This window comes from Erinaceus europaeus, chromosome 10 (assembly GCF_950295315.1).
Source record: "Erinaceus europaeus chromosome 10, mEriEur2.1, whole genome shotgun sequence".
NCBI lineage: Eukaryota > Metazoa > Chordata > Mammalia > Eulipotyphla > Erinaceidae > Erinaceus > Erinaceus europaeus.
This window is the reverse complement of record NC_080171.1, coordinates 27,216,052-27,227,838: the sequence shown is the minus strand read 5'-3', so window position 1 is coordinate 27,227,838 and position 11,787 is coordinate 27,216,052. Positions and strand designations below refer to the sequence as shown.

At 51.8% G+C, this 11,787-nt stretch overlaps 2 protein-coding genes and 4 non-coding genes across 6 annotated transcripts; 5 read left to right on the top strand and 1 right to left on the bottom strand.

Annotated features, from left to right (window-relative positions):
- Positions 1 to 1,640: 1,640 nt before the first annotated feature.
- On the bottom strand, positions 1,641 to 7,892 carry MED22 (mediator complex subunit 22). Its single transcript, XM_007521448.3, is given in 5 exon segments — positions 1,641 to 2,297; positions 4,350 to 4,558; positions 4,708 to 4,788; positions 7,176 to 7,340; positions 7,757 to 7,892. Coding segments are annotated over 4 exon segments (603 nt in total). The 5' UTR covers positions 7,299 to 7,340; positions 7,757 to 7,892; the 3' UTR covers positions 1,641 to 2,107.
- Positions 7,893 to 7,922: 30 nt separating this feature from the next.
- RPL7A (ribosomal protein L7a) lies at positions 7,923 to 11,627 on the top strand. Its single transcript, XM_007521446.2, has 8 exons — positions 7,923 to 8,038; positions 8,580 to 8,700; positions 9,009 to 9,158; positions 10,212 to 10,352; positions 10,546 to 10,625; positions 10,884 to 11,014; positions 11,299 to 11,368; positions 11,469 to 11,627. Exons 1-8 carry the CDS (start codon positions 8,036 to 8,038, stop codon positions 11,571 to 11,573), a joined length of 801 nt encoding a protein of 266 aa, XP_007521508.1. The 5' UTR covers positions 7,923 to 8,035; the 3' UTR covers positions 11,574 to 11,627.
- Positions 8,870 to 8,944, top strand: LOC132541094 (small nucleolar RNA SNORD24). Its single transcript, XR_009552271.1, has one exon. It is a non-coding gene; the product is annotated as a small nucleolar RNA SNORD24 (small nucleolar RNA).
- Positions 10,393 to 10,466, top strand: LOC132541091 (small nucleolar RNA SNORD36). The gene has a single exon (XR_009552268.1). It is a non-coding gene; the product is annotated as a small nucleolar RNA SNORD36 (small nucleolar RNA).
- LOC132541090 (small nucleolar RNA SNORD36) lies at positions 10,742 to 10,813 on the top strand. Its single transcript, XR_009552267.1, has one exon. It is a non-coding gene; the product is annotated as a small nucleolar RNA SNORD36 (small nucleolar RNA).
- Positions 11,156 to 11,222, top strand: LOC132541092 (small nucleolar RNA SNORD36). The gene has a single exon (XR_009552269.1). It is a non-coding gene; the product is annotated as a small nucleolar RNA SNORD36 (small nucleolar RNA).
- Positions 11,628 to 11,787: the final 160 nt, after the last annotated feature.

The following is an 11,787-nucleotide window of genomic DNA, read 5'->3' as shown; positions in this document are numbered from 1 at the left end:
AGGTGCACCACCACCTGGCCCTCACACCTACATCTGAACATTAACATATCTCCTGCCCTGTTCAAAGTAGAGATCCCCACTGCTTGCCTTCCAGCTCAGTAAAATAGGCCAGACCTTGAGCCACCCACCCCTATCTCAAAGTTTATCCATGCCCATTACCCTAATCTTTTTTTTTTCTTTCTTTCTTCTTTTCTTTCCCTTTTCTATTACCAGAGCATTGCTCAGCTTTGGTTTATGGTAGCGCTGGGGATTAAACCTGAGACCTAGGAGCCTCACAGTTTAAAGTCATTATGCTATCTTTTCCAGCCCATATATATTTACTTATTTATTCCCTTTTGTTGCCCTTGTTTTATTGTTGTAGTTATTGATGTCATTGTTGTTGGATAGGACAGAGAGAAATGGAGAGAAGAAGCCTGTGAAGCTATTCCCCTGTGCAGGTGGGGAGCCGGGGGCTCGAACAGGGATTCTTAACACCAGTCCTTGCGCTTCATGCCATGTGAGCTTAACCCACTGCACTACCGCCCAGCTCCCTCCAGCCCATATTTTTAATCCCACCAGGATTAGCACTTGGGCTCAGTGCCTACAAGATGAATCCAATGAACCCAGCGACCATTTTTCTTTCTTGATAGGAGAGAAATTGAGGAGGGAGGAGATAAGGGACACATCTGCAGCATTACCTCACTACTTGTGAAGCTCCCCCCACTCCTGCAGGTGGGGACCAGGGGCTTGAACCCAGGTCCTAGTGCATGGTAACATGTGCATTCAACCAGATGTGCCATGGCTTGGAAGCCCTCCCCCTCCACTACCCTATTGAATACTAACTATTCTGGGTATTTTGTTGTTTCCTGGGCTTCATTGTTCTGGGTTGACTTTTTCTTTTCTTTCTTTTTCTTCTTTTAAAGATTTTGTTTACTTATTAGTGAGAAACATAGGAGAGAAGGAACCAGACATCACTCTGGTATATGTGCTGCTGGGGCTTGAACTCCAGATCTCATGCTTCAGAGTCCAATGCTTTATCCACTGCGCCACCTCCCAAACCACTGTTCTGGTAGACTATTTCAACCCCTAAACCTGTACACTCAAAAAATGGAGGTAACGGAAGCAGCTCAGGGTGGCAGCAGGGACTGTGTGTGACAACAGTATGGAAACCTGGCATTTATTTACCAAAGGCTTCGCATTCCCAGGCCCCGGGCACCAGAGTCACCTGGATCCTGCCCCCAGGAAGAAGGCAGACCTGGAGCCTGCGGGTGTCCAGGCACAGCCAGGTCCATCATAGTGTTGAGAAGGGGTGTGTATGTGTGTGTGTCTCGGGACAGGCTGCGGTGGACCCGGCTAATCCCCAGTCCAAGCCCCCGGCTCCCCACCTGCAAGGGGGTCGCTTCATAAGCAGTGAAGCAGGTCTGCAGGTGTCTATCTTTCTCTCTCCTTCTATGTCTTCCCCTCCTCTCTCAATTTCTTTCTCTCCTTTCCAACAACAATAGCAACAACAACAACAACAATAAAGGAGAAAACGGCCACCAGGAGCAATGGATTTGTAGTGCAGGTACCGAGCCCCAGCAATATCCTTGAAGGCAAATAAAAAAATTAAAAACACAAAGAGGGGTGGGATGGGGAAGAGGAGAAACCAATTTGACAGGTGGTACAGGTTTTACTTCACATTTATTACAAAAATAAGATCACATGTGGCGGGCAGCAGAACCAGGACGACAGCTGGCCTCTGCATGAGCAAGCACCCACTCGTAAGGATGGCCCAGAACAGACACTTTGCAAGGGAGGTCCGGCCTGGGCAGGGTCTGGACTTGGCCCATCCTTTATAGGCATCTTGAACAACGTGCTCTAGTCAGTCTGGTCCCTGCCCCGTCTGTGTCTGTTTAGGGACAAACAGTTGGTATTTCTCTCCACCCAGGGGCCTGGAAGGCAGTGAATAAAGGCAGGGACTCCATGCAGGCTGGACTGTTCTGGAATTGGCTAGAAGAATGCCTTTCCCCCTAAAATTCCCAGGAGGCCCAGCCCTGGGCTGATGTGGCTCCCAAGGAAGCCATAGCCACTCCCACAGCTGAGAGGACCACCAGATTTCCTGAGACCCCGGGGTGTGGGCAGGGCAGGTTCAGGCGTGCTCTGTGGGACCAGGGCCGCTGGTGTGGGAGTGGGCAGAGGCTGCAGCCAGCAGTGGACCAGCGCTGGGCTCCGGGGACGCCAGCAGGGGGGCAGAGAGGCCATCAGCAGAATCTGTGTCGGGGTCCAGCCTCCAGTAAGCTTCGCACAGAGGCAGATCGTTAGCTCCGCAAAGACTTGAGCTTTTCCACCACCAGAAACCCAGGGAGACAGGAGCAGGCAGAGATGGAAGCCGGGGCGGGGGAAAGCAAGACAGAAGCCACTTTAAGGAAACAGACCACCTACGCCTCCCTCCTCTTCTTCTCATTGCCCTCCTCCCTCCTCCTTCTCTGTGCTGCCCTGTCCAGTAGGACTGACCGGGGGCAGGCACGTGGGTCACCCTTGAGACTGAGTCCTGCAGAGCATCTTCAGAGGGGGGAGCCTTCTGGGTGTAGCCAGAGTGGGCTGTGTGAGTCTACAAGGCCCTACCCCACTGGTGGACTAGGCATCCTTCCTGCCCACCTCCAACATGGCTGACATAGCCCTTTGCTAGGCCACCTGCCCTCCTCTTGCAAGGAACTGCCAGCCTCAATGGCTAGGAAACGACTGCCTTTACTTTGCAAGGCTGTGAGGGCAGGGACCTTGTGTAGTTTCAGGGTCTGCCCCTGGCTGGGGCTCAGCCTGATTAGGCTGACAGAGGCTGAGGCCCTGTTCTACCCTCCACCAGCTGTCTAACCCCTCCCCACACTTGTCTAAGTGGCATTTTCCCAAGCTCTGCCCTCAGCATTGGAACTCAGAAACCACCTCAACACAGAGAACAGAGGATGAGAGGTAGAAAAAGTGCAAATGGCAAAAAGCAGAAAGCAGACGGGAGTGCAGGATGGGCATGCAGGGCTTCAGACGCCACAGGGCAAGGTGGGTGTCAGCAGCAGCTTGGCTGAGGGTACGCGTAACCCAGGTCAGGGGTTGTAGGGAGGGGATATTACCCACTACCCTCGCTCAGCTGAGCTCTGGTCACTGACAAGAAAGGCATACAGTATCCCCAGGCACCAGCGACAACTGGAAGGGACACTGGGCTGGGTGACCAAGGAGAAATGGGGTATTCAGTGTCCCAGGTCCCCCGTGCCCCTGAATGATCTCGGCCAAATGGCCTCCCCTCAGGTCCTTGCCTGTACAAGGTGAGGCTGCATTGCCACCTCACAGGTCTAGCCCACAGGGGTGGCCATGGGCTCAAGTGAATGAAGATGAGGGACATGCAAATTCTGCAAAAGGTCCCCAGCTCCGAAGGCCTGGTGTGTGGGAGTGGCTTGTGACATTCTGCTTAGCTAATGGGAACTGAGGTCAAAGGCAGCCCCAGAAGCATTTGGAGAGCTCTAGAACCACTCCAGTCGAACAGTGTACTGTCCCTTCCCATGGAGACTAAGACAGGCAGGGACCCTGGGGTGGTGGAGTCCAGGACAGGGAAACCAAGTCCCAGGTCACAGAACATGCTGGCTTTGGGCATCTGTGGGCCAGAGACCCATCCCCAGGGAGGACAGGGCAAAACAGGGTGTGGACACTGTGCCTATTGGACTGAACCTTGGCTTTCCAAGCCAACAGGGACAGAGTGGCTCCAGCTATGTTGGATATATGTGGATGGCACTTCTCAGAATCCCTCCAGCTCCAACAGCCTCGGGTCTCACAATTCTAAGTGGTCCCTGTGAGAGCTGTGCCTTGCTCCACTTTTTCAGGAACCAGACTTGTGTGTAAGCTGGAGGGGAACCTGCAGGTCCACAGGTCTGGCTTTTAAGGTTATCCTCACTCAGGGTTTCCTTCCTTCTCTCTGCCCCACAGCCCCACTGCTGTGGGGCTCTGGTGATGCCCACAAGGAGCTGTAACCCTGAAGACAGCCTGGGTTGAGGAGCTAGACCTGTTGGGGCTGCAATGTTTCAGCTAGGAGCCAAAGGCACCGGCCTGGGGAGGAGCAGGGAGAGGCAGCTGCACGCAGGCAGGAACACAGGCTTGGTCCCCTTCTCCCGACTCCCAGCCCTCCAAGTTCTGTGATTTTCATTGGGCAGCCTGTGGCCCGGTAGGTAAAGTAAGTAAGTGGTTGAGAACCATCAGTCCATCACACATGCTCTGATCACGAGCTCTACTCTGGGACCTGGGCCCAGGCTTGGCTGCCAAAACAGGAAGGGTTGGAAACACAGAAGGCCCAGCCAGGGCCCCGGTCACTGCAGGCTAGGTTCTGTGCGGGGGTCCGGCCCTATTTGTACCTGGACGAGTAATACTCCTCCTCCAACTCGTACAGGTCAATGGAGACCTCATCTCAGAAGGTGATGAGCTTCCGGTCGCACTCCTCCTGCAAGGCCCGTAGCTGCTGGTTTCGCTGGTCAATGGCCTCGTTCACCGACGGGAAGTCATTGAGGATGAGGAACTGCTTGAGGTCGGAGACTAGCTTCATCAGGGACTCGCCAGCTCGGACCTGTGGCCACCAACAGGGGACAGGTGTGACGAGGGAGTGACAAGGCTCTAGCTTCCAGTGGCCCCAGTTCCCTGATCTGCACCACTTCACAGGGGTGTCATCAGAGTGAGTTAAAGCCATTTCCCCACCCCCACTCCTCAGGAACTTACAATGTTGGCAGCACGCACGTGCATCTCATAATTGTCCTGCTCACCCTGAGTGGCCCGGGATACCTGTGTCTCATCTTCAATCTGAAAGGCAAACAAGTTCAGCAAGTGCCCTGGCCACAGGCGCCCACTGGCCACCCAGTGCACCCACACACCCTGAACCCTTGCCCAGGACGTTGATAACTAGATCTCAACTGTTCCCTTTTCTCTCCTTATGCTAAAGAAAGGCCCCCACCTCCATCAGCGTGGGCAGACGCCTACCCATGAGGGTTGCACTGTAGGCCCAAGTCTAGCTGTCTAGGTCATCAAGTGCTTCTTAGTAGCAACAGATGTCACTAGCTTGGGTGGTCTCTCAGCTGCTAAATGGGTGAGCAAAAGGCCCAGGGTTGTAAGTGATCATTCAGGAAGTATATCCTTAGGGCCAGGATCAGAATGGAAGCATTCAACCTACCTTTATCTTAGTATCTTTTTTTTTTTTTTTTTATAATGTTTCATTTATTATAGTGAAAGATACACAGACACACACACTTCAGAGCACTGCTCAGCTCTGGCTTATGGTGGTGCTGGGAGTTGAACCTGGGCCCTCAGAGCCACAGGCATGAAAAGTCTCTTGTAGAGCCATTATGCTGTCTCCCCAATCCAGTCTTAGCGGTTCTTACATAAGTCTAGACTGCCATCCTAGGTTATAAAGGGATGACCAGGAGCTGGAGCAGCCCAGATAGTAGTGTCTCTGCCACTAAGGTCCGAGGCCCCGGCAACCTATTCACCCAGATGATTCTCTCAGGGGTCTTGCCAGGACAGACCTGGCATAGGGGATGGTCAAGGCATCTCAAGTGATTAAGAGTCAGAATTCCTGGATTTAAACCTTAGCCTGTTGGTGCTGGTGGCACACCTGGTTAAGTGCACGTTACCATGTGCAAGGGCCTGGGTTCAAGACCCCAGTCCCGTGGCCCAGGAGGTGGCTCAGTGAATAAAGCACTGGACTCTCAAGTATAAGGTCCCGAGTTCAATCCCTGGCAGCAAACGTACGAGTGGCATCTGCTTTTTTTTTTTTTTTTTTTGCCTCCAGGGTTATTGCTGGGATTTGGTGCCTGCACCATGAATCCACTGCTCTTGTGGCCATTTATTTTTATTTATTTGGATAGAACAGAGAGAAATTGAGAGGGGAAGGGAAGATAGAGAGGGGAAGAGAAAGGGGCTTGAACTGGGATCCTTGCGCTGGTCCTTGGATTCATACTATATGCTCTTAATCCAGTGTACCATCGCCTAAGCCCCTATCTAGTTCTCTCTGCCTATCATTCTTTTTTTTTTAATAAAGATTTAATTAATTTATTTATTTATGAGAAAGATAGGAGGAGAGAGAGAGATAGAGAAAGAACCAGGCATCACTCTGGTACATGTGCTGCTGGGTATTGAACTCGGGAATTCATGCTTGAGAGTCTAATGCCCAGGGTCATTCTGCAAGTTAAGTGGCAATGGCAACCAAGGTTTTGTATTGTTTAACTTTTATTTATTTTGATAGGTCAGAGAATTGAGAAGGAAGGGGGTTAGAGAGGAAGAGAAAAACAGAGACACCTGTAGCACTGCTTCACTGCTTGCTTGTGTCCAGCACCTGGACAGAATACATGCTGAGGGAGTCGCAGTAGTGCAGCGGGTCAAGGACCGGCAGGAAGGATCCCGGTTCAAGCCCTGGGCTCCCCACCTGCAGGGGAGTCGTTTCACAGGTGGTGAAGCTGGTCTGCAGGTGTCTGTCTTTCTCTCCCCCTCTGTCTCCCCTCCTCTCTCCATTTCTCTCTGTCCTATCCAACAACAACATCAATAACTACAACAATAAAAAACAAGGGTAACAAAAGGGAAAATAAATAAATACAAAAAAATACATGCTGAATTCACGAGGCATTTTTTCTTTTTATCTTTATTGGACAGACACAGCCAGAAACCAAGAGCAAGAGATAGAAAGGGAGAGAGACAGAGACACCTGCAACACTGCTTCACCACTTAAAAAGCTTTCCTCCTGTATGTGGGGCCCAGGGGCTTGAACCCAGGTCCTTGTGCATTGTAACACGTACACTCAACCAAGTGTGCCACCACCCACTCCCAAAAGGCATTGCTGAAAGTAGACTTTAGGTGGGGGAGATAGCAAAATGCTTCTCATGCCTGAGGCTCCACAGCCCCAGGTTCAGTCCCCTGCACCACCATAAGCCAGAGCTGAACAATTTTTAAGCTGGAGAAATAGCTCACTTGAATAGTGGAGCTGCTTTGTCATGAGAGGCACCCAGGTTAGAGCCTGGCCCCCACTGTACTGAAAGGAAACTTCGGTGCTGTGATCTTTTTGTGTCTCTATCTCAAAAAAATAAAGAATAGAAAAAAGAAAACGGACTCTTAACACCCTCCATCAGAGGATGCCATTTACTCGGGTCTCTTAAGACCGGGTTCCTCCGCCTGGTCTCTGACCTGCGGCTCCCACTCACCTTGGCGGTCTTGATGATCTCGGTGAAGTTATCCATGATGGACTTGATGTCATCCTTCAGCCGCTTGTTGTAAGACTGCAGCAGGGTCTCCTTGCTCTGTGGCAGGGCTCTTTGCTGGGCCATGGCAGGGCCTCGGGGACTGGGGGTGAAGGTTTGGGGCCACCACTGGCGACAGGAGTCTGGTGTCAGCAAGCGGAGTCAAACTTGGCCTCCCACCCTGCAAGTCCCGTCACCGCCCGATGTGCAGAACCCCGGAGACGCTGGAGTATCAGATCTCCCGCTCCACACTCCCGTCTTGCGGGGACCCAGCCCAGATCTGTCTGAGTCCGGGAGGCCCAGATTGTCTGCTAGAGACCTACAGAGCTCCCCACCTGTACCCCCTCCCCAGCGCTCCCCCGAGCCCACCTGCTCACTACCCCCCCCCCCCCGCAAGGAGCCCCCTTCCAGCCGCCGCCTCTAAAGGCCGCGCTCCTGGCCGCCAGCATCCTGACCGCAGGGCCAGGGCCCGGGAGTCACCCCTCCCTCACGCCCGGGATCGGGGGTCTTCACAGTGGGGGCAGGGACCCCCGCCTAGAGCCCACCTCTTAAATCCGCTCGCCGCGACACTGGGAGCGTCACCCAGGTCCTCCAACTCCGGAGCCTTGCCTGATCAGCTCTGTCAGCACCGCTCTACACAGACGCGCCCCCCCCATCAACATTTCCCCCAGGTCCCGCCCCCGGCCGGAAGTAGCATGCGCGACAGGAGTTGTTTAGTCACTTTAAATTTGAAATCCCGCGCAGACTCCAGTTCTCGCGATCTCTGAGGGTTTATACTTATTACCCACAATTCCCTTTCTTTCTCTCTTCTGTAGCCGGCCAAGATGGTGAGTGTATCTATTTCTCGATGTCCTCGTTCTAGGGATTATCCGATGCCATCCTCCCCAGGATGCCACCGCGCGGGGATCCTCCCGTCGCCCGGCGGGAGGAGACACTCGAGGAACCCGGTCCAGAAGCAGTTGGGCTGGCATAGGAGCCTAGCAGCCGCATCGAAAAAAAAGAACAGCGCCGCAGTGCAGTGCTTGGAGCAGACGGGCGGGGCGAACCGCGGGCAGTGGCGGGGGGCAGGGACCCCGCCCGCGATGCCAGTTTTGGGGGCTTGCAGTACCCCGGACCGGGGTGGGGGGCGCGGAGCCCCTCAGCTCATAGGGTCCTGGGTACCCGTATCCTGGTGAGGGGAGGAGAAGAGCGGGCAGCGCGGCGAGGAGACGTGGCTGTGGGCCGGGGGCGGCTGGTGGGGTCGGCCTGACTGCCCGGGTGGGGCTGGGTCTCCCCAGCGCTGGGGCTGACACCCGTCCGCCACCCGTGGCCCCGCTGCATAGCTTCGAGCGGAGGGAGCATGGTAACCAGGTCGTTTCTTTTGCGCAGCCGAAAGGAAAGAAGGCCAAGGGGAAGAAGGTGGCCCCGGCCCCTGCCGTCGTCAAGAAGCAGGAGGCCAAGAAGGTGGTAAATCCTCTGTTTGAGAAGAGGCCCAAGAATTTTGGAATTGGTGAGAAAGGGGAAGAAAAGGCCGTCTTTGGAGGGTGGCTGTTGAAATTTGTTAATTGTTGTAAGGCAGGCCATCGACCATGCCGGGCTTGGCCTTTAGGCGAGTGGCTTGCTGCGCGCACGGGCCACACCTGCCCCTGGGAGCTTGTTAGGCGGGGAGTTCTCGCTGGTGCAGATGATGTGAAAGAATATTTGCTATCTGAGAGATAGTGACGACATTCCAAACCACCAAGATCTCTGATGCACCAAACCCTTCTCTGTGGCCCTGAACATGGACGCAGAACCCCACTCATCAACCTGAACTTTCAGGACAGGACATCCAACCCAAGAGGGATCTCACCCGCTTTGTCAAATGGCCCCGCTATATTCGGCTGCAGCGGCAAAGGGCGATCCTCTACAAGAGGCTGAAAGTGCCTCCTGCCATTAACCAGTTCACCCAGGCATTGGACCGCCAGACTGGTGAGTTTCAGGGGCATAAAGCTAGTTCTCTGGAAGGGTGTTCTCAAGGTGGTACATGATTCCCACCTTAAGGACAGGGCTGGTCTAAGACCTTAAAGTTAACCAGATAGTGGCTCACCTGGCTGAGTGCACACATTACCGTGCTCAAAGACACCCCCCTTCAGGTTCCCCCTTCCTCTTGATTTCTGGTTGTCTATCCAATAAACAGATATTTGTTGAAAGTTAGCAGGTTTTCACATAGGTATTATAGTGCCCAAAACACTTACGTGGTAATTGGGAGAGTGTATATGTGACCTTTGGTCTCTTGAACAAAAATTGTCATGTTTAGGATATGTACAGACAGGTTTTTTTTTTTTTATAATATATATTTATTTACTTTTGTTGCCCTTGTTTTATTGTCCGCCTTCGTTGTTGGATAGCACAGAGAGAAATGGAGAGAGGGGAAGACAGGAGGAGAGAGAGAGACACCTGCAGACCTACTTAAGCGCTTGTGAAGTGACTTGACTCCCCTGCAGGTGGGGAGCTGGGGCCTCGAACCAGGATCTTTCTTTTCTTGTCCTTGTTTTATTGTTGGAAGTTATTATTGATGTTGTTGTATAGGACAAAGAGAAATGGAGAGAGGAGAGGAAGACGGGGAGAGGATAGTCGCCTGCAGGTGGGGAGCCCGGGGCTCAAACCAGGATCCTTAACATCGGTCCTTGAGCTTTGCACCACCTGTGCTTAACCCACTGCGCTACTGCCCCAACTCCCTTCTATTATCTATTTTATGGATGCCTACTCCAATCTTTATTTTTTCCCTCTTGCATGATTGTCTTTACATAACTATTGTGCTATCTGCCTAATTTAATGTTTGCATTAAGTGACATAGGTTAGAAATTATGCTACAGGGTAGGGGTAGATAGCATAATGGTTATGCAAAGAGATTTTCATGCCTGAGGCTCCAAAAGTCCCAGGTTCAATTTCCTACACCAACATAAACTAGCTAAGCATAGCTCTGGTTAGGAAAAAAAAAAAAAGGTTATGCTAGTCTCACACTGGTGTACATTTTTCCAGCTACTCAACTGCTAAAGCTGGCTCACAAATACAGACCAGAGACAAAGCAGGAGAAGAAGCAGAGGTTGCTGGCCCGGGCTGAAAAGAAAGCTGCCGGCAAAGGGGATGTCCCCACTAAGAGGCCTCCTGTCCTCCGAGCAGGTGAGTGTTTGCTTCTTAAAGAGGTGAGTGGTGCTGCTGTTGACAATGATGCATGAATTTCTTCATCTGCAACCACTGTGGAGAGTGAAACCGAGCTTTTTAACCCTGAGTCACAGCTGGGCCTATTTGCAGAGCTGCTTTTGTGTTAAGAGCAGCCCTGCCCTGCCTGAGTGTACAACCACTTGTCTCCTAGGGGTTAATACCGTCACCACCTTGGTGGAGAACAAGAAGGCTCAGCTGGTGGTGATTGCACATGACGTGGATCCCATCGAGGTATGTGGGGCTTAAGTGGACACTGCTGTGTTTAAGAGCTCAGACCTGAGTCTCGATGGGGTGACTGAGCCTGTCAGTTTCTCAGGGATGGTGCTCACCATTCCCATCTGTAGCTTTTGCAATGATGTAAGTTCCTTTCTGAATAAGACCTTGAAGTGCAAAATATGAGCTTTTTAACCCTGAGCAATTGCTACCAGCCTAGCTTTTAAATCACTGGTTTGGGTTAAAATGCACCCTAGAGCTAATTTCTCTTTCTAGCTGGTTGTCTTTCTGCCTGCCCTGTGTCGGAAGATGGGGGTTCCCTACTGTATCATCAAGGGGAAGGCCAGGCTGGGGCGTCTTGTCCACAGGAAGACTTGCACTACTGTTGCCTTCACACAAGTTAACTCGTAAGTGCATTTTAGCCCCTTGCCTATAAGCTAGTACTGCTCAGCTCTGGTTTGTGGTGTAGATTAAACTTTGGAGCCTCTGGCATGAGGTTCTCTTTGCATAGCTTTTATGTTGTCTACCCTAAACCAAATCTTTAGATTTTGCCAATGATGGTTAAGAATTTCTTCACCTGAATAAACCATGTGGTCATATTCTATCTGAGGCAAAAACAATTCACACTAAATACTGTTCTTGTTTTCTGGAAAGGTGAGAGACCAATCTGTATTTTCCCCATCCTTTTTAGGGAAGACAAAGGAGCTCTGGCTAAATTGGTGGAAGCTATTAGGACCAATTACAATGATAGATATGATGAGGTAAGAACACCCTCATGTACTATTCCTTTGAATATACTGAATCTTTCCTTGAGAAAGTTGTCTCTGAACAGGATAACCTGATTATTTCTCATCTTTGTAGATCCGCCGTCACTGGGGAGGAAACGTGCTGGGTCCGAAATCAGTTGCTCGAATTGCCAAGCTGGAAAAGGCAAAGGCTAAAGAACTTGCCACCAAACTGGGCTAAGTGTACGCTGCTGTGTCTTCTGTACATAAAAATAATAAAAAAAACCTTCATCCAGCCAGTATCAGTGGGATGTTTTGACATGGGCATTTCCAGACCAGGGCTTCCTGTCCCCTAGAAGGGTGGGCACTGTCAGAAATAACATGCTAGCCATGTTTATAAAGGGTTTGTGCCTAACCAACCCCAGCTTCTTTGATTCAGGTGCAGAGACAGGAGG